The sequence below is a fragment of the Aulonocara stuartgranti genome (genome assembly GCF_965226115.1).
Source record: "Aulonocara stuartgranti genome assembly, chromosome: 3".
Classification (NCBI taxonomy): domain Eukaryota; kingdom Metazoa; phylum Chordata; class Actinopteri; order Cichliformes; family Cichlidae; genus Aulonocara; species Aulonocara stuartgranti.
This window is the reverse complement of record NC_138941.1, coordinates 39,668,520-39,690,626: the sequence shown is the minus strand read 5'-3', so window position 1 is coordinate 39,690,626 and position 22,107 is coordinate 39,668,520. Positions and strand designations below refer to the sequence as shown.

Genomic DNA, 22,107 nt, shown 5'->3' with positions numbered 1-22,107 from the left:
TGTTGTTGCACAAAATGACATTTCCTTTAATATTAGGTCTGTAAACAAGGCATGAGATTTATGGTTCTCTGATTGGGGCTGGGGATCCTAAAAGTCCTGGACTGTTAGTTGACTTCTGTGCATATTTACATTGCCAACAAATGATGTCGATCGCTTGCACCAGCGTTATCATTGAAAAACTAAAATTTCCAACAGATAGTGAGAAATCACTTATGTCGGGGTCCTTGTGTAAGGGGTACCTGGCTCCAGAAGGCTTAAAATCATTGCAAACCATAAAAAAATTGATTCACCTTAAGTCACACTTAGTTTCCTACTCAAGATGAAACTGATTATTTATGCCAAAACAAAACGTCAGCTTCAGCTTCAGAACACATTTTGCTATTGGCTCATTTTTCACACGCCTACAGTCGGTTTTTCTTTCTGTACCTTCTACAATCTATAATCTAATGGCAGGAATCACGTCTCTTTGTTCATGCCCCCAAAACATTCACAATATATATTGTTAAGGTCTTCCCGAGAGTCTGCACAGTAATAAAGACCGTGGATTTTGCCCTTTAGATACAGGTAAATAGTGATTTCAGGGAATAAAGGCTTGGCCAGATGTTTATACCTCGTCACCAGTCCAAATGAGTCACGTGGAAACAGTTGCAGCCAGCTCAGATTTTGTTGCACACATTTAAAGTCTGTGCCAGCACAAGCAGCTAAAAATGATTTTTATATAACTTTGCAAACAGTTTTGTTGTCACTCCTGAACAAGAATGACCAGCTGTATATCAGGTAGGAACAAATGGACAGCGTGAATCTCGCTACATGCTTTTTTTCCTGGCTTCTATTTAAGGCTTATCAAAGGCAGTGCTCTGGCTGCAGTGATTTGGAAATTTACCCAGATGAGTTCTTAGAGTGAGTCTGAGCCCGCTGCCCAGAAATCACCCAGGAAGTAGTTAGTGAAACAAGAGGCATGCTTTCTAAAACTTGTTCTTCCACTGTGAATGAGGAATTACACATAATTCAACTTTGTTCAGTACAATGCCTTAATAGTTCATTAGAGGACTATAAATTACGTTGTTTTTTACTGGAAATCATGCAGTTATTTTGAAGAGCATTTCTATTTTCATATAAACCTTTAGGGTTTATAAAACCAGTCACCTTAGTGGGACTTCAACCTTAACATCATCTGCTACATTGAGCTCAAAGCACCAGAGGTTTCTAATGGTTAAGTGGGTGACGTTTGCTGATTGATTCTGAGTATCTGAGTGTTTTCAACACTTTCCAATTGTCTTCTTACTCTTATTTTAGAGCACTGATTGTCAAAAACACCTGGAATGGATTGAAGACTTAAATGAGCCAAATCTGTATTTTGGGCTGACAGTGAAGCTGCTCTTTAACAGTCTGTCTCCATGAGTTAAAGTCTGCGTTGTGGTCTTAATGGCAGCTGCACACTCACGCTTACAGATTTACACCTGTGGATGTGGGTGAAGGACAGACGTGCCTCAGTGGGACATTCTCTCTAATTTTAAATCTGCCCTGTGAATGATTAACAGCAGGTCAGCAGACCAGAACTATCATGTTAAATCAGACATGCTTAAACAGATGTATCAGCCAGGCAAGTATTTGCTCTGATTTGCTGTTCTTAGTGGAGTTAATGACATTTTAATAGCTTAAAAACTCCATTTTCTTTTTTTGTTCAGCAGATTCTAAACTTGCACCGAAGTGATCCCTCTGCAATGTCACCTCTGTGCGTTCACACACTCTTTCCTATCCTTGTAAGGTGACAAGTGTCCCTGCCAGTCTGCTGGTGGCCTGAATATGATTACGAGGCAACAGTGTGTCGCTTCCTGTGAGTCCACGAGCAGCTTCAGATGTCAGGAGCTAAACCACACCCACTGTCCCACTGGCCTCAAGTACATTTATGATATCAGGCCCTGTCAGCTGAGAGGGGGGGGTTACCTGAGGAGCAAGACGAAGCACTGTCGTACTATTGACACAACCAGTGGCTGAAAGGAGGACTTGAATGGAAAGGGCGGCGACAGAAGTGTGCGTAAAAGCCTTCTAATCAGCAAAGGGGAAAGTCCTCACGCTGCAGAGATGCATCCTGTTGTGCAGGCGACTATGGAAAACAGCACTTCAGCTCTCTTGATGCGCAACCTTTTTCCTGGGCTAAATGGGTCATTTCAAGTGTTACTGTATACAACAGGATGTTGATTTTGTAAATGGTGATCTCCTTAGAGTCAAAAAGAAGGATAAATAAGATTATGCCTCACCATATGACTGACAAGAAGCCACAGCTGCCCTGGGGCGCACTGACAGAGGCGAGGCTGCCGGACACAGGCGCCACCGGGCCCTCTGACCACCACCAGTAGGCAAACATAAAGCTGTTGTTACTGGAAAACGATGAGTGTCATTCAGTATTTTCTCTAGTTGAGTGAAAATATAAGAAAAACATTCATGCTTGCTTGAATTATACAGTTATGTCCTGTTTTTTTTTTTATTCTTTTTTTTTGCCCCAGAGTGTAAAGTCGTGTGAAGACCAAAGTTTTCACATGAATCAGCGCAGTTTGGTGAAAAACTAAGTCCAACCTGCTTCCAAAGGAATCAAGACGGTACTTGTAAGCTAGGTGTTGCTATTTATCATCAGGAAGTTTGACTATTTCCATAAAAGCTAAAGTTTGGAGAGTTTTCTTGTTTGAAGCATTTTGCGTTAATGCAAAAGCGCAAAAGTCCCAGCAATTACATCTCAAGGTCAAAGCATGCAGTCCTCTGAGAAACTGCAAAAGAACTCTACAGCCCTCAGTTAGCATGTTACATGTTTGTGACAGTGCAATTAGAAAAGTACTGAACAACGATGGTTTGTTTGGATACGCCGTCAGAAGAAAGCGTCTTCTCTCTATGTCTGTGAAGCTTTTCAGTCATCCAGGTCATCGTAGTCTAAGGAGCTTGGAAAGAAAGGCGTCTGAAAAATCACCAGACTGCTGCAGCAATGTCCTTTGGACAGATGGGACCAAAGTGGAGATGTTGGAGCATAATGCACAGCACCATGTTTGGTAAAATCCGAACACAGGAGTCATTGAATCGACACTAGAGTCAAACGTGAGGTCGACAGCTAAGCCTCGACCTAAATTGGCTCATGCAACAGGTGAATGATCACAAGGACAACGGAACAGAATGACTGAAAAAGAAAAGAATCGAGGTGCTGCAAGGCCTCAAAGTCCAGACTCAAATGCTGCGGTGGGAACTTAAGAGAGCTGTGCGTGTATAAATGCTTGATAAGCTCAGTGAACTGAAGCAATGCTGCAAAGAAAAGCGGGACATTTAATGTGATAAAGTGACACAGAAAATGATTATTGCAAGTCATGGGTGCTAAAGGTGGTTCAAGGGAAACTACTGAGTCGTAGGGTGCACTTAGTTTTTTACAGAACTGCACAGAGTTTTTCACATAATTGTGCATGACTGGATAAGTATTTAATTTAAAAGGCTTAGAGAGCGTTGTCTTGTCTCAAAGGTACTGTTCAAAGTATCAAATGGAAAAAGCAAAAACTTTAAAATACAAGCAGATATTTTTTTAATTTCATGCTTATAATAGAAGGATCAATATATATGTCATTAGTCACTGCAATCTATGGACAAGCGCTGCAAAATTACCTATAAATGTACTTATACGTCAGTTACTCTTGACCCTTGTGCAGAAAAGCCTCACTTCAGGTTGTGTTGTTGATTTGTATTACCCTACTTCTCCTTCTATTATGCTGTTAGAGGAGGTCATGGAGCAGAGAATGGGGGTTTAATAGAGTTGTTGGAGGAGGAGGACAGGCTGTGTGTGTCAGTGTGTGTATAATGACATTAGCATCTAGGATAATGTCTTTCTGCAGACAAATCCAGGGCAGATAAGATGTGCAAAGCCACTGTGTTTGTTTTCATCACTGATTGTTGTGAGAATTTTGAACACTAACTAAAATGCTGTCATCGCAGGTTTAAACCAGTCTAGTCGTCTCTTGCCTCCCCTTACCCCTCACCCCCTCTTGTTGTCCCCTCCCTCAGACACACACACCCACAGTTTAATTTTCTAGCATTTTGGTGTGTGTGTCTGTGGAACCGGTGCTGACTAGCTGAGGTCGCTCGCGGCTGGTTCCTGCCCCCCACCCTCCCCTCTCTGTGGTCTGTACATTGAGTTATTTATCTCCTGCTGTTGTTTCTACGTAAACAAGACGTACACATGTTTCACATAGTGAGCTCATTCACGTCGTAAAGGAGGCGTATCCTGCACAGCATGCAAATGAGTAGATAATTCTCCTGCAGGGCAAAGAGCACCATGCTGTCTTCTGCAGCCTCTTAAAGAGCGTGTACTTTGATATTAAATAGGTTTAAAGGGTCTGAAAGCTGATGATTCCCTGTTCAACATGATTACAAAAGCAAAGGAAGATAGAAAAAGTTCCTGTTAAAGTTTCAACATTGACTCTCCCATAGTTTTCCTGACAGTAAAAATGGGTTTGGGCTCTCATGGGTTAGATTCAACACAGATCACAGTTGTTACGTCGTGATCCACGCTCAGTCGTCCAGGCAGTGACATGCCGGAAGCATTTGTTCAGTCTGGAAGGCTGACAAAACTTTTCTCCCACTGAAAACAAAACGTCCAGTTGAACAGAACCAACTTTATGGGATCGCAACTGTTAATTAATTCTGTAGAGCATTTATAAAAGATGTGATGAGAGCATACGAAACTGCACCAAATGGGATGAACGGCAACTGAAATGATTTGATGGGTTTTCCAGGCTGATTATTTCTCAGCCGACACATTTCATTAACTAAATGAATTGCAGACACTTCATCGAACGGGTCAGTGCTGATTTAACACCGTCCCAGCAGTGATGGAGAAATCCAGCAATCAGTGTTCTCACAGCATGCGACAGCATTAAAAAATCTGCTCTGTGTCAAGCCACAGGTTACTTATATTTTGTTAGGAAAATGAGAAATAGGTGCAATGATTTATTGAAACAAGAGCAAACAGACGTGGAAACACAGTAAATAAGGCAAAACTGAGTTTGTACAATTATAATGAGTTTAAAAGTCAGAGATGACCTTTATTCTCCAACACAGTCTGAACTCAGAGCCAAACATTCGTGTCATTTTTTTATGTAATCTTCAGGAATAGTTCTCCAGGCTTCTTTAAAGACATTCAAATGTTCCTGATTTGTAAGACTTGCATTTGCTGCCTCTTCCTTCCTTTTTAGGGTTACAGCGAACACCGTGCAGAGATATTCAGTATTATATTCAGCTAATAACTCTCTGAGAATCACCTCGATGGTGATAGAAATCCTACTTTGTGTTATCTTTGGTATTTTTCATTGTGTTGTGTGTAGACACATGAGTTAAGTGCTGTTTGAATGCCCGAGTGACTCAAAAGTTAATGTGAAGTGGTTTAAACAAACAAACAAACATTCCTCTGGTCTGGTTCAAGGACTGGACTGAAAATGAGTGAAAAAGTAGCCAAAGGAAATCTGTGACAGTCCTTCAGAAACCTGGAGACGTATTGCTCAAGAGCACGTTAAGAATTACAAGAAAGTCTGGCTCCTGGGAAGAAAATATTAAGAAATGAGGGGGCGACTCAATACTTTTGAACTTCACTGTATATTTTCATAGAGCAAAAGTATTGTGGGATATGTTGAGTGATTGGAGATTCATGAGTCACAGGTAGATTGAAAATAATAATCTGGCACTGAAAGTGTTAATATCACAGCTCCTCCATGCAGAGTGGAGCACAGACTGTCAGGTTTGCCTTGAAGCAATGGTGCAAACAGGCAAAGTGACACTGTGTCTTGTTGCTAATGCACATTATCACATCTCATAATAACACACTTCCCACTAACACGGGTGTCAGCATCTGCAGACACTTTGAAACTAACATGACTCAGACAAAAAGTCTTCGTGTGTGGATACCTGACGGGTGAGTTTTTATTGTGATTGTTCTTGACAAAGTGAGTTTGTTCTGATTAATAAACAGTTCAAATTTGGATTTTAAGATGTGTTGATTTTGGAGATGCTGAGCGAGCCGCTGAATGTGCCTCACTGTCTGCTTTGTGGCTCTGCTTCTGCTATTAGTGGTTGCCATAATGACCGGGTGGTGGACAGCGCTGAGTTATCAGGTACGTGCGTCTGAGCTGAAATTTGTGTTTGGCCAGTGACTGCAGGATGAGTGCTACTTTCAGATTAGGCTGCGGTGTGTGGGTGTGTTGAAGAGCTCTCCACCAAGAAACAAGCGGGAGAAGCAGGAGAGAAGAGTACACAGCTGCACAAACAGCAGGTTAATTCAATGTTTCTGGGAACGGCCAGATCTGCCTCGATGTCCCGTTTCCCTCCTGGCTCAAGCTGAGGCGAACAAAACAAAAGAATTTTATGCTCAAATGACCAGCCTGCCTCTTTTCCCCTCAGAGATGTGTGCACGTACGCCATTAAATGGATCTTTCTTTGCTTCTCTGGATTCTTTCACTGGGGCTCCAATTTGTATGAAAACTGGCAGAGAGCAGGGGCCCCTTCCTCTCTTCTCCCCTTCCCCTCATTCTTTTATCCCAAAATCGGTCACACTTTGTGCGCTGACATTATGCAAGAGAGCAGCACAGCACCGGACACTCAGTCGGCTAAGATTTGGCTCAAAGCGTTGGCCAGATCAACGTAACTCCTCCTCCGTGTCCTGGGGGGTTTGTGAAGACAAAAACACGTTGAGAATAATTTTGTGCTTGAGTTTTGCAACAAAGGAGCAGGGTCATGATTCAATCTGTGGCACACATGGACCTAAATCTCCCCAGAGATGGAACTAAGAAAAGAGACATCATTACTGAGGAAACCAGGCCACTAAAGCAGTTTAAATTCATTTATCTCTGCTGCCAAAGGGGCTCAGCCTACCTTACAGATACAGCTTTGGGTTATTTGGCATGTCCTAAGAGAGCGTGTCTATATTTACCTGGGTGCAGTCTCCCAACAGGCTTTTACCTTGAAAGTTAGGTAACAATTACCGCGAAGCTGCTCCAGGCAGCAAAAGATTACGAGCTTAACCTGCACCTACACTAACAGGCGCTCCTTCTGCAGACTGTGTACATCTGCAGTGTTCCCAGTGTCCACAGGGGGCGTTCTGACCTTTGGCCTTGTGTCTAATCAAAATAATCTCGTTACAACTGGCTCTCTCACTACACAGGAACAGGATGAGTAATTTACAGAGTTGCTAACTCTGATGTGTTCAAGTTCTTCTGGATAATCAGAGTTAACTGGTGACACAGTGCAGAGACTTCTGTTACAGCTCTGTGTGTGTGTTTACTGCGCAGTCACATTGTGAGGGCATGACTGAGTTTTTGGAGATAAGAAAGAAGTCTGTAGCAAATAGTAGGGTTTAATACTGGGGTAAAATCGGCTGCAGGTTAAGATTCATTTTTCATTATTGGCCACATGCAGCCAAGTTTGATCTTAAGCAGGTCAGACCAGTGAAAATCCTCTGTCAGCGTAAAGATTGCTGCTTTGGGCTTAAGCTGTAAGAAATAAATGTGTAAAAGTCATGTTAGCTCAGAACTCTGACTGTCCTGAAATTAGACAACAGGAAATGTTTGATAGTTAAAAGCATTTCCTCTTTTTGTTTTTGTTTTTTATGGGGAACCCTGTAAAAATCATAAATAGGAGAAACTTTCTTCTAAATGTTTATCTGTTAATTTTATTTTGGTGAGGTATGAATGGCCATCGGGGGAAGGTAGAAGTGCTGTAAAACCTGTGAAAATACAGTTAAAATTTATCCTTTGTTCACATTTTCCAAAGTTATTCTTTGGACCAGACTTGAGTCTTTGGCAACTGATTCTTATGTTCGACAGAGTCACAGTTCAGCCCTGTAAAGCGAGGGAGATGCCACTGTGTGGGAAGGATGCCACATAACTAATACTCTCCAGTTTTATAAAATAACTACCCTCTGAATTTGACTCTGGAGGGAAAAAACATATGCACCTTTAACACATTTAAGTAGTTGTTGTTGTTTTTGTTTTTTTTGGGGGGGGGGAGGGGGGGTTAGATGCACATTTTAAAGGCCAAAGAGATTAAAGAAAACATCTGGCACAAATAGCTCATAGTAACAAAAGTGCAGAGGATACAGTAGAGACAGGCAAAGGCAACAGCTGCTGTGGTGTTGGACATGCAGGTACAGCAACACTTCCACTGAGACTTGTATAAAAAACAAACACACGGTCATGGACACAGAGCTGGAGTCAGATGATGAGTAACAGGTTACAGTGGATCTGTGATCTATATGTGATGCTGCTGTGGATGCCCATTTCACACACAGGTTGATGGTTGAGGTTGAGGTTGATCCACCTTTTATTCTTCATTTGGATCCGCATGATGTTGCAGATGATGGATGTTACTGATACGGTCATCTCAGGCACAGAATTCACAACCAGCACGTCCAAGTAACATCTTTATATTACTGTGCGTATATAGATGTTTGCGTCCTGAAATATGTGTTAATGCTGCTGTGAGAGCTGTATCTGCTGTAGCAATGCCCCACACACAGGGTGTCTAAAGGCTTGTGTATGTTCTGTGTAATAGCTCATAATTTGGTTGTGGGTTATAATCATAGCAGGGAACCATTATTACAGTTCAGATTGGCAACAGCCACCAGATTGGTGATAAATGTAGTGCCATAGGCTCGTGCACAAGTTGTTGTTAGACGAAATGTCTTAAAGTCTTTGTAATAGCGATGGCGTGGTTTAAAAGTACTCAACCATGGGGTCTGACACCTTTCTGAAACAATCTCTTACTGATAATGAGGCTTAGTAAAGCAGCACTCCTCTAGATGAAGTGTTGAGCGCTGCTGCGTAACGAAGAGCAAATCCAGCGTAATTTAAAAATATGCTGCCTTTATTTTTTAAAGCTTTGATCACATTTTCACATTTGCCTGGTATACAGTGTAAGCCCACATCAAACAGTTATTTACTATTTATTCATATCCGTCCTGCGTTGAGTCCTCAGCACAGGAATTACTCCTTATTTCATAAATTATTTCAGTTAAAGGAATTAAGTTGGGAGATACAAACAAGAAGATTGCAATTCACAAAATAATGGAGTTCGGTTCTGACACATTCAGGAAAGAGGAAAGAAAAGCGAGTCGATGAGCTTCTTCACAGAAGTGGCACCAATGGAGAAAAGCGTGGGGGCCCTTTTGGAGGCCGGTCACAGCAGGATTGTCTTCTTCGCCCTTACAGTCCACTTTCATCCTGCAGCAGGACAAACATCACATGTTCAGTTGACATATCGGACAGGACGCCGGCTCTCAAATGACTAACAGGGGTGTTAATAAACTGGAGAACCGTGTTAATATGTAGACATCTGATGATACAGTTCACATGTGAATGTGGACGTTGTGGACAAGTTTCCACATTGCTGCATACTTTGGATATAATGTCTAAAGATAAGTAGAAGGACGCAGGTCATCAGTAGATGTTTAACCATGCGCTAAATGTGAGCTTAATCTTTAGCGTGTGGATTTGTCTTGTCGTTCGTACAGTTCATGTTGGTGTTTATGAATTTTGACCTTGTTTTCTGTCAAGCTGCTGGTTTACTTATTGCACCTTCATGGAAAGAAATCTGTCACTGCTTTTACATCATGTATATTTTTAGTAATTCTTTTAGCTGCTGCATCAAGAGGAAGGTATTGGAAAATGTTATCTGAAATATCTGAGACATGGGAATGTTTTTATGACCTTAAAGGTTTTTGTTTAAACGAACCTTTTATTGTTGAGTTTGGTGTTTTAGCTTTAGATTTCTTTGTGCAAGTTTGGATTTTTATGTTACATGCACTCATTGCACTTTTGGAAAAATGTGCTTATTTGTGAATTTGCACTACAAACACAAACAAGCAGAGGTTTCAGATTGCATAACGACTAAAGACAAACAAGAGATAAAATTAGCTCGGCTCTGCGCAAAAGTATGAAGATCCTGTTCACAGCAACTGAAAACTACAAATGGCACATTATGTCTCATATCAATCGATCAGTCATTCAATTTGTACATCAGCCATAAACTGCTCTGTAAAAAGATACATTGAAAAGGTTACCAGATAGTTAGACGGCCATTTTTGCACTCGAGTTTTGCATTTTGGCTGTTTTTGAAATCATTTGTAATTACAATTGGATGTGAGGATGGTTTACGTTCGTGAAATAATGCAATGTGCACTACTGTGAAATTAATTTGTCTGCTGAACACAGCCCTGAAACAAAGTGTATAATGTGCTCACTCCTTGAAGTATCTTTTAGAACGACATAGCACTAAACAAGCGAGAGGCGGGTGTGACTGAGAACCAGAGGGCCCGTGGTGCCTGCTGTTCCCACATGGTAGGAGCTTGAGCACCTATTCTCTGTGTCAAACCCAGCTTACAGTGAAGAAAAAATTCTGTAATCTCATTGTACAGACTGACTTGTAATTATAAACCAGAAAGTTTTTGTTAATTTACAATTTTGTTTTCTTTCCTGAATATCTGACGCTCGTGCTCTGAATCACAACCTGCTTTATCAGCTATTTTACCCTACACAGGAACATCATTTATAAAAATTTATTATTAATTGAAAAAAATAAAACAAGCATAAAAAAGGTACATTTTCTTTATAATATGATTTCTTTGTGCAACCAGAGGAGTCGCCCCCTGCTGGTTGTTAGAGGTATTAAGGGTTAGGGCACATATACACTGGCTTCACTTTTTCTTTTCCTAGAGCTTTTATACAGTCTGCAGTCTAAATTAGTTTAATAATACAAAGCATAGATTTTTTTAGACCTTGTTTCCCAAAATGCTTAAAAATTCCTTTAAATTAGTGCTGTTTCCGTCCCCACTGGGAGCCCTTTTCCTATCAACACAGGATCCAAACTACAAAACTTGTTTTTGTAATCACTGACAGGCTGGATGGAAGTCATGACCCGCAATCCAACAGCTCTAAAGAAATTCAGTCTGGAAGTACAAAATGGCCAACGGCCATAAATGGAGTTGCCGAGAAGAGCCGACTCAGTTCCACCAACCAAACCAGCTACAGCACATTAGTGAGTCGTCACTATGACGCTCATGTTTGAATAAACTGTTTACAATTTTACTGCCTCGAACGTCTGACCTCTGAGACTCGCAAATACACTCAAGTGATTCGAAGGAATTCCTCTACCCTCGCCCAGCTCAGGCAGAGGTTTAGGATTCGTTCACTTACGTCTTTGCTGTCCCGACAGTCTCCGCAGATGCATCCCAAACAGCCGTTGATGGCCTGGAGGCCGCAGAGCACAATCTGCAGCAAGCCCATGGCCAGCAGGATGGAGAACAGAACGATGTTCCACAGCACTATGTTTTTAGGGTGCACACATGTAGTCCACATATCCTGGTTTACAAGGTAGCTCCCATTGCCCCTGTGAAGGAGAGGAGCAGTGGAGCATAAGCAGTGACCAGAGCTCATACTAACAGCATTAATGAAAATATGGATGGGGATGGGGAAGTGAAGAAAAGGCGGTGATGGTGGAAGAGAAGGAGAAAAAAGTGTGAGGTGGAGAAAGCAAGCGAGTTGTAAAACTTTTCAACCTTACTTATTTACATAAATATTAAAGGAATACTTCTGAGAAATAATATAGTCAAAGGAGCTTGCGAAGAAAAGCGTCTGGACTTCTTTAGGTTACTTGAAGACGTTTCACCTCTCATCCGAGAAGCTTCTTCAAGCTTCTTCGAGAAATAATATATATTTTCTTTCTTGCTGATATGCTCTCACATCCCCTTAAATCAACACAAAGTCTGGAAACAGGTTAATCCAGTCCAGGCAAGAAAAAACAAGTCTGTGCCGCAGCTCAACATCTCACGAACATCTTGTTTGTTTGAAAAATCGAAGATTAGATATGATATCATTTGATATTTTAGAACATTATTTCATTATTGCTACAATCATGTAAAAAAAATATTTCACAGGGCCTAATAGGACCTGGCTGGATCAACAAATGTAAGCTGCTCAGGTCCAGTGACCAGCCGACAGCTGGTATGAGGTGTTTCTGTTTATATGCTGTGTTTGGTTTTTACCAAATGTAACATGGTGCATTATGTCCAAACATCGCAAATTTGGTCTCATCTGTCTGAAGGACATTGTTCCAGAAGTCTTGTGGCTTGTTCAGATGCAGCTTTGCAACCCTAAGTAGTGCTGGGATGCTCTTTTTACGGGAAGAGGCTTTGAGCTTGGGTTTTTCACAGGACTGCATTTTGTTACAGGCTCAACAGCTAAAAAAAAACAGGTTAAAAAAAAAATAAGCCAATACAGATTACCAAGAACAGCAGTAAACAGCTGTTCAGTAAACTGAAAATGAGTCACAATGTCCAACTTGCACAGTCTGAACATGCAAAAGTAAGGTTATGTCCCTGATTTCTCTCTTTGTGACAGCTGCTCATGGGGCGAATTTATATTAGTTAAAGTTTTTCATTGATCAACATCCTGCAGTGTCTTTTCTTGAAATTCCCTTTCACATTAAACACTATCACTGCAGGACAGTGCTTGATCAGCGTTTACTCTGCAGGCAGTAAATATTTATATGTGACATCTTCAAACTTTATTTAAAGGCTGTTGAAGGTTAAAGCTTTCCTTTCCTCTAAACAGCATCACAGAAGTACAGAGTACATTACAAGACAACGAAGTAAACCAAAATACACTGATCGTAAATGAATTTTGTTTCCTCAATTTGATATCTTATCGCAGCCTATTCATAGTGACACAGACAGCAAACACAAAGGCATCTTTCCCAGCCTCCTTCCTCGCAGCAGATATAGAGCACGTCTTATGATCTGAGAGAATCACTTCTTGTTTTTCATATCATCCTTTCAGCACCGTTAGAAATATTAAACAGCAAAATAGTTTGGGCTAAAAATCGACAGTTGACAGAACAGAAACGAGAAAGAGGAACTTAAAGTTTTCTGGAGGAAGGACAAGCCCAGGTCACATGTTAATAACCCAACATGTATTGTGTAATCAGACTTGTTTTTCTTGGTTTGCCCTTTAAACTGCTGTCATAACAGACAAGCCTGAATATTAACAACAAGCTCATATTTATTAACAGTTGTCCCGATTGCATGATGGGCCTTTATCACCTGCTTTGGGTGGATGCTTATGTAACCCTTTTAATTCCGTCTGAGTATCGATGAATATTGCAAATGTTTAAAAGGGTCAAGAAACACTGATGGAACATACTGGCTCGCTGTGCCACCTACTGGACTTTAAGAGTATTGCAGGATAGGGCTGAAAGGGGAAGGTGACGTAGAGAAGGTGGCACTGATAAAAAGACAGGAAGCTGAGCTGTACATTGGAGGGATAGTGGATATACTGCACAAAGGAAGATGAAGATGCAGTCATCAGGCAGGAGGAAAAGAGGAAGACCTCAGAGGACATGTTAGAGGGTTGGTGTGACAGAGGGGGATGTTAGGGATAGGGTGATACTCTGTGCCAAACTCTAACAAAACCAACCAAAGGAAGAAAAATAATACAGTAATGATTATATATTTTGGTGCTTCTCAAAGAAAGCTAAAGCAGTTAAATATAACTTAAGAGAAAAGAAGAATAACTGAAATATATTTTATCTGCCTGAAGGGTATCAGTCAAGACTATAATTACTGGCTCAATCTGCTGTTTCAGTGCTTATCAAAAAGTACATTTAAAAATATAATGATGAAGGTGGGACACTCACGTGCCCGTGTCTTTAAAGGGGTACTCCCATTCGCCACTTTCCACCTGGCACTTGGGTCCAACAGCCAACCCAGCTGAGGCGACACTGGTGCAGTAAATCCCTCCAAGAACGCCGACGGCGGAGGATATGACCGAGCTGAACATCTAAAAGAAAGATGAGAACATTTAGGTGTTTTTTCACTCGTGCAAGAGATTACGAATTATTGTAACTGTACAAGTATGTTTGTTCTTTAGAGAGATTTTTTTAGGTGATCTCTTTGCTGTCATTCATCATTTCTTTCTTTCTTTTTTTCATTTTTCTGGGACAAGTTCATGTTAATTTTACTCAAACTTAATGTGGAAAACAAATGGAAGGAGCCATGAATCACTGTAGGAGACAGAAGTTATATGAAGTATACAATATACATACATATATATATATAACCTAAATATTTACTGTTAAGGGTTTTGGTTTCCATATTGGGGTTTTTATAAAAGTCCATGAACAGGGCTTGGAAAAGAGAGAACTTGTGTTGCTTAACTTCTATTTCAAAGAGAAAAGTGATTTCCTTTTTTGTTTTTTTAACTTTTTTTTCTGAAAACATGCAAAAATATAAATAATCAGGCCCTAAAACTAAAACATTATCAACTCAAGCATCATGGAGCTTTCTTTTAATAATAAATAAGCAGGTCGACATAGAGTAAAGCTAAACACAAAAGTTTATTTTATCCCCTGTAGAATCATTATTAGGTTACTAATTAACTGATATCATGTTTTATGGCTTTTATCCAATATGTAAAATATAAACAGTGCTTAAAAATGTATTAAACTGCCAACCAGTGTAAGGTTTAGGCTGCAGTTGCCCTAAATTAACAGTGTTGGTAATAACATTTAAAAAAGTTTCTGTTATAGTGCCTGTAACGGTTAATCCACCAGTATGAAGAAGCTCTTTAATGAAAACAACATTTTTAATGCTAAAATATAACTAATTTTGTTATCCAGGAATTTTAAACAGCCAGTTTTGATTACTTGCTAATATAAAAATCTAATGCGTATTTCCCCGATAAATAAAAATATCATTTGTAGCTTTAATCAAGTTTTTTGCATTAAAAATCAATATTTGTGTTTTCTTGTTTTTATGACAGGTGATCTGATGAATTTACTAACCCCTTTATGTACTGTTGTTGATATCACTGCAAGGTTATCTACCCAAAATAAAAAGGAATGGCAAAATGCACGTCTGTGATGTGTTACTGGACAGCGATCACATGGACAGCTCATACACACAGTGGCTTTCTGCCTACACTTACTCAAAGTTAGCCATTTATGGTCTCAGTGCATATAATTAACCCAGAGGATCGTACTGCCTTCAACGTTAGCAGCCTTTCAATGCAAACATAATTTTTTTATTTCCCTTTTTCTTTCTAAGTGTCAATGACCTAAGATGCTAAAAGTCGAAGCAGTGCATATTTTTAAAAATTGCTGTCTGGTTATTCAGACTTAATGGCTCCTCACTTCTGTAATTAGCGACGTAGTTCCTAATAATCAAAGAGAAGTGAGGATCTGGAATTCAGATAAAGAGCTGTACTTCTGCAAAACATCTTCAGCAAAACTTTAAATACTTATTGTTTGAAGTACTAATGATTGTCTTTGTCGGGCGCACCTCAAACAGAGCATGTGGGCACATTAATGATCATGCACTAAAGTTTGTCCTTTGGACTTTTATATGCCTTTTATTACACATCATTATCAGTGCAGTCCCCCACACACCACAGTATTGTGTAACATGGAAATGCAATAAATCTTTCAAATGATTTCACTCACCCGGCAGCGGTTGCCACAGCAACCTTGTCCACAGCAACCCTTGCCCCCGGCCCTGATAGCTGAACAGCTCGGACACAGCATCTGACAGGTGCAGAGACGAAACATTACATCTGCTATCAAAAAACAGTTTTTGTTGTTGATGAATTCTCTCAAAAAACTTTTTTTTTTCTATTTCTTTGGGTCCACCCACAGGTTACATACTTATTTGTGTGTGCGCATGTGCACAATTGTGTGTGTGTGTATGTTCGCTTATCTATCAAACCAAATATTTGTAAATCCTGCATCAAGGTTTACCCAGCAGGCAGCGACATCCCAAAGTTAGACGAAAGGGATCAGACTTCCTGGTCTGAACTGAAATGTTATACTGAAGCACAAAAGATTAAATATTTATGAATTATTTATTGATAGTGATAGCTCACACAATGTCAAGATAGTCCCCTTTAATAAGGGAAGTGTAATACAATTTAACTACTTTAGCTTCTTTAATAGCATTAAGGAAACTAAAGTAATGAAAGCTGGCAAATTAATGTAAACGCTACAACATTTCTATCTCTATTATAGCAACATAAATACTTTAGTAATTTAAGTGAATTTATTTATTTTATTATTAAAGATCTTTTATATGAGTGGTGTGATTTGGTTACATTCATTATTTATTTTCAGAATGACTTACATTTACATTCTTCTTCAATGTTTTGGTATCTAAAGCATGTTCTATGTACACATAAGCTGAGCTAGAATTAAAAATGTTTACTCAGTGAGTCATAACCCCTCTATAAAATAATCCTTAACCATTGTTAAAGGTGCTGCTTTTACAGGTTTTACATATGACAAGTCAAATAATAACATCACGCTGAACCCCAAACCACTAATAGGCTGATAGAGACAAAGAGGCGTGTACTGTTAATAAAAATGCTCTAACAAAACTCTATGCTAATCTAAAAAGGATCATGCAGTAGTAATTCTCAATAAAACTCAATAAACGTAAGCAGTTTAACTTTACTAGTTTACACTACGAAACGTAATGGCTGAAAAACCCAATAAAAATGAGCAATAAAACATTTCACCAGACTCTCTGCGTGGAACTGGTTTACTCACAATCAGGCCTCCTCCGAGGAGCCCCCCCATGAGCCAGACCTCGGTGGAGATCTCGCTGGTCTTCAGTTGCTTCCCGTCGGGGAAGAAGAGCAGCAGGTTGGAGATGATGCAGATGAAGGCTGAAGGCAGCAGGATCAGGCCCACCAGGCGGGCGCACTTTCCTGTACAACACATGGCTTAAGCTTCTTTTTTCTTTCACTTGGCTGCTCTGTGGATCTGACTCCCCTCTCAAGAGGAAGTCGGTGAAAAGTGCAGGAAACCAAAAAGAGGAGTTGAACGAGAGAGAAAGAGAGAGCGAAAGAGAGCGAGAGAGAGGAGATCACCTGTGGCGGCTCACGCCACGAAACTCAAATACAAGCAGTGACCGTTACAGCGGGGAACAGAGAGGGAACAAAGGCCAGATGTTGGCGTGGGTGCTCCCGATCTCTGATGTCAGAGCTGGGCGTCTCCTCACACGTCTTAGATAAAGATGAAAAGTCTTGAGGTAGAGACTTATATTTGTAATGTAAAGTTAACCAGAAAAAAAAGTGAACCACTGATAGACTACATGGAAAGGTGGGGGGGGGGGGCTGTGTATGTGTGTGTAATTGTGAGTGTAATTGTGTTTGTTTAGAGAGCTTCATCATTGTCTTAAATGCCATTTGATACCTGCTGAAGATCTGAGGTCATTACTGCATACATATCAGTCCACCCATGATTGAAGGGTGTGCTGATAACGATTTTTTTCCATGCACCTGATGAATCAATCACTCATTCAGTCGCTCAGAAACAGTACTAAATGTCCAGATCCCTTGGGCTCAGAGTTTGGACAGCATATAAAAAAAGAGAGAAGACAAAAATGTTTACTAGAAATGACTGCGTGGACTCTCAACTATGAAAGTATCAGGTCAAACTCCATCACCTGTGATGGTACCTAGGGGGTTCTCGGGGAAGGATGATGCCAAAAAGGCCTGAATCCATCTCAGACCTGCCACCCACCGAAAATATTTTGTGAATTTCAAAATGCAGCATGTATGACAGAGGAGCCCAGGAACTGCTGACACATTTACAATTCTCTGTCTCTCAAGAAAGCACTGAATCACCTCTACGCACTGTGCTGCATGACGACGATCCACCACACTGATAAACATGTCACTATAAAAAGACTATTTGCCCTCATAAACATGAGCAATAATTCTGAATAAAATGCAGCTGACAAATACAAATCAAAGCTTGATTTATTTTTGCAATAATTAATCATTAATGAAAAGTGCTCGTTGTAAATTCACTGTGTACCAATGACGTAAATTTCCATTTAAATCTTTCCATTGTACTTAAATAACAAAATTTACAGGGACATTTTTTTTCATGTAATCAAATTGCTTAACGTGGGCATAAATATTTGTGAGTTCATGCCACAAACGTGTCTCATTCAAAATGAGCAAATAATTTTTCACTAAAAGCAATCTATTCAATTTCAGTGCAGTTTTATTTATATTCCTGTTAAAAATCCCTTTTAACAGAAAGAAACCTCCAGCAGCATTCAGGGTCACCTAATCCAGCAGTAACTATAAGCTGTATCAAAAAAGAAAGTAGAAAGAGTGTCTGTCTTCTAAATCCAAACTGGAAGCTTTAATATTTAGATATTAGTCTAGAGCAGAAGAACTTGTTTTGGAATTAAAAAATAATAATAAAACAAATTATAATAATGTGAAGCGTTGAGTACCTGCCAGCAACTATGACTGTGCATTAAACCGCCACCACATCTCTTTAGAAAACACTGGACTGCATAGCAAATGTAATTCGCACAGGAGCAACGTGTATAAGAGACCCACGGAAGCAGAATTTGTACTTTTAGCAAGTGACTGTGTTCTTTTTAATGAACAAACGTGTGAGCCAGTGCAGCGGTGTGGTTCACTGAACAGCTCTGCACTACAATGATAGCCTCTGGCACGGAGAGCTTTGAATATAGAGATGCTTGTTCAAATCATTGTGATGGTTTAACCCACTCATGGAATTTAGGAAATTTCTTGATGACTTTATTTCTAAGTATGTAGGAAACACAGATGAACAATAGAGGAAACAACAAATCTTTGCCTCTTCTTCCATCTGTTCAGTTTGGATGCCTTAAATATGTCCGAGCATTAAAACCAGTAAACATGCCCCGCTCTGCCTTACACCACAGCAGCTTTATTCACACTTTCTGGTGATGTAGAACCTCCGAGTGTTTTACTTTGTCTGATTAAAAATTTAAATGATTCTCATCCCACTTTTCTCGCGAGAAAGTTGCCAAAAGCCAGGTCCTCTGCAGTCCTGATATAACGGTCCCAGTCTGGTCGATGACGCTGCACCCCTGCCAGCCAATAACGTGAACGGTAAACAGCTGTCACAAAACCTCGTAGTTTCGCGACCCCCCGGCAGCCGTCGGCAGACCTGAATTAAAAGCCACTTGCATTACCATAGTTTATTTCTTTGTCACGGAACAGCGTAGTTGGATAAGGTGACATAATCCAGAAGCGTCTTCAGCTACAATGACAGGCAAGTGCACCCCTCACGGAGTCTCAGCAGCCTCGGGGGTCATTTGTTTAATCACAGCTCACACAGGTTTGTTGCCTGTCATGCGCAGATCAAGTAAAGGAGCTCGTTTCAAAGTGCCTGCAGGCTCGGGACAAGGCTTACTGTCCATACAGCCGCTTCCCTGTCGGTGCGGCCGTGCTGACAGCAGATGGCGCCATAATCACAGGTAATAACAGACAGGAGTGTGTTTTGCAAGCTCATAAAGTGTGGTTGTCATAGATACCGTAATATTAAGTAATGGCTGAAAGTGCAATTAAGCAAGCAGGCTACTGTCCTTAAGTGCAATTAACGGTGGCTTCATTTCAGGGGCCAGTATGCTTTTTATGTGCTTATTAGTTTATCTGCAGATTAAATGTTGTGATAAAACCACAGCACAACAGCACAGACAGACAGCAACAGCAGTTATAGTACTCGTATGCTTCTCGTGTACTAATGCACTGGTTTTTATAATCAAGCAACAAAAACCAGATACAATATTTATTCATTTCTAAGATCCTGTGCTTTTCTTAATTATCACATGTATATAAGCATTTTTCTTATATGCTCACATGTATACATTTTAGGTTTTGATATTTAGATTTGTTTACTTAGGCTGATTCGATTGCAAGTCAGTGCACTGAATTTTATTTCTAGTGTGCACTCAATGGTCTATGTTCTTAACGACAGTAAATGAACCCAAGTACTCTTCCACCGATACTACTCACTATATAACATTATTCAATTTTCACTTTTATTTGACTGTTCTTCTAATATGTGAATTTGTGTTTATCTATAACCTCATACTCACAATTAATATACATGCTCGTGTATATTGCACTGCAGTAAATGTTATCGTTTGTTTGTTGCGCAGGATTTTGTAGCTCCTCATAATGCAGATGTGCTCATGTGCTGCTGCAGTGAAACTTTCATTTCGTGGAATAAACCTACAAACTTTAATTTATCCAATCCGCTTTGATCTCATCTGGCACTGAGCTTAACTTGGCTGTGAATTTCCCCAATGAGAGACAATAAAGGATATTGCTATTCTATTCTATTCTATTCTACTCTATTGTCTGTAACTTGGTTCAGTAGTAAAAACGGCATGCAGAAGTTATAATACAATAATGTGATCTCTATAGAAAGTAAATAAAACTGACAGAGGCAATTTCCTCTCGTAATTCTTTTTATATATTTTAATAGTTTCGGCAGACTTTATTTATAAAACAATTTACGAATCACAGATTTTGACTTACCAAGAGAAGGCAGTAAAACAGTCAGACCCAAATGTACACCTCACAAAGTATGATTGCTTTTCAAAAGCCGGAGATATCAAATGTGATTTTACGATGCCTCCCAGTAGAGCACTGTAAAAGAGCCCAGGGTCTAAGTATTGTTAGGGTTCCAGGCTGCAATGTGGAGAATGCATCTTATGGACTGACGGTGTGTGCCGAGCGGACTGCCATCCAGAGAGCTGTGGTGGAGGGCCACACACAGTTCAGCGCCATCGCCGTGACATGGTAAGACACTCAGTCTCAACAAAGCACGTTGCAACATATTCCCGAGCGCTCATCCTGTCCTCTCCTCTATGCAGTGACATCAAAGACCGCTTTGTTGGACCATGCGGAGCGTGCCGACAGGTCCTCATGGAGGTGAGGAGGTGTCTCTAAGGATTTTTTCCCATCTAGGAAAGTAACCCAGGAATCCAGGAACCCATATTCATCCTTCCCTGTAAAACACATCTACAGTGATAAGTAGCTGTGTGTCTTCCAGCAGGAGAAGCTGCATTTTACAGGCTTGTTAAACTAGAACAGTAAAGTGTTATAGCTTTGCTACAGTGAAGGGCACTTTGTATCAGCAAAAAAAAGCATATTTTCTCCTCCTAAAATATTGTCATAAACATTTAAGATTAGATTAGATTTATTATGTGTCCTTTCAGAAATTAAAATTGTACCTTTGGGGAACTGGAGGCGTCACACTTACAGACATCAAAGACAGTAACAACAAGAAAGTGCTGCAGTAAAATTGATGAAGATCAAATATGTACGAATATGTGCGAGTGACACCCATATCATACCACATCATATCATGTGTCACCTGGATTTGTTCAGCAGAGTTATACTGCAAGGTATAAAAGACCTCTGGACACGCGACATTCATAAACGTGGCACCCTGTAGCTCCAGCCCGATGTTAGTAAGGCGCATTCACCATGATACATCACTGAGCATGTCTCGCCCCTTTCCCACCACTTGTGATTCTCAATGTTGGGTTATACTTTGTTGTTGCTGACTTGTGATCTTCCTGCTGATGTTTACAGTGTGATTAGAAGGGATGTTTTCTGTAATCCAATAGACCATTTTAATCCAAATTAAAAACACAAACCACTTTAAACCTCATGCTTTACATACATGTAGCTTTTAGAAATATAATGCATGAACTTTATTTTGTTAAAGATGACCCATTATTGTTAGACTCGCCATTTAATCCAGTCCAATGATATTTTATTCCAGTTGAGTCTTGCCTGGGCTTTGAAATACTTTATGTTAGGAATAAATTATAATTTTGGAAATGACCCATTTTAAACCTTGCTTGCTGATATTTTTATATCTTTTTTGCTTTCTCTCTGTGTGTTTCACAGTTTGGATCAGACTGGACTGTATACTTGACCAAGCCAGACGGCTCTTACAAAGAAACCAGCCTCAGTGAACTGTTGCCTTTAGCCTTTTCCCCATCACATCTAGCTAAGAACTGATGAAACCTCAGTGAGATCCTTCTTCGGCTGATCTTACAGTGACATAGCAAAATTAAATAATTAAATAAATAATAAATAAAAATAAAACAGCCTGTAGACTTCTATCATCTTTGAAGTTATTTTACGATAAATAAATATAAATGTGATGCCAAGCTACCCATAAACAATAAAGCTTATTGTTTAAACGTCTGATGTTTTTTTGTTACGCAAGCGA

The 22,107-nt window shown here is 40.0% G+C and overlaps 2 protein-coding genes across 3 annotated transcripts; one reads left to right on the top strand and one right to left on the bottom strand.

The window, feature by feature from the left end:
- Window positions 1-8,885: 8,885 nt before the first annotated feature.
- On the bottom strand, window positions 8,886-17,159 carry tm4sf5 (transmembrane 4 L six family member 5). Its single transcript, XM_082528780.1, has 5 exons — window positions 16,609-17,159; window positions 15,511-15,591; window positions 13,708-13,850; window positions 11,211-11,403; window positions 8,886-9,239 (listed from the first exon to the last, which is right to left on the bottom strand). Exons 1-5 carry the CDS (start codon window positions 16,780-16,782, stop codon window positions 9,222-9,224), a joined length of 609 nt encoding a protein of 202 aa, XP_082384906.1. The 5' UTR covers window positions 16,783-17,159; the 3' UTR covers window positions 8,886-9,221.
- A 375-nt stretch (window positions 17,160-17,534) lies between these two features.
- On the top strand, window positions 17,535-22,045 carry LOC309703863 (cytidine deaminase). Of its 2 annotated transcripts, none has more exons than XM_082528782.1 (5): window positions 17,535-19,125; window positions 19,214-19,330; window positions 20,549-20,660; window positions 20,735-20,792; window positions 21,780-22,045. In XM_082528782.1, exons 1-5 carry the CDS (start codon window positions 19,119-19,121, stop codon window positions 21,891-21,893), a joined length of 408 nt encoding a protein of 135 aa, XP_082384908.1. In that variant the 5' UTR covers window positions 17,535-19,118; the 3' UTR covers window positions 21,894-22,045. The 2 variants fall into 2 exon arrangements, with proteins under 2 accessions (XP_082384908.1, XP_082384907.1); XM_082528781.1 differs by having other exon boundaries at window positions 20,504-20,660.
- Window positions 22,046-22,107: the final 62 nt, after the last annotated feature.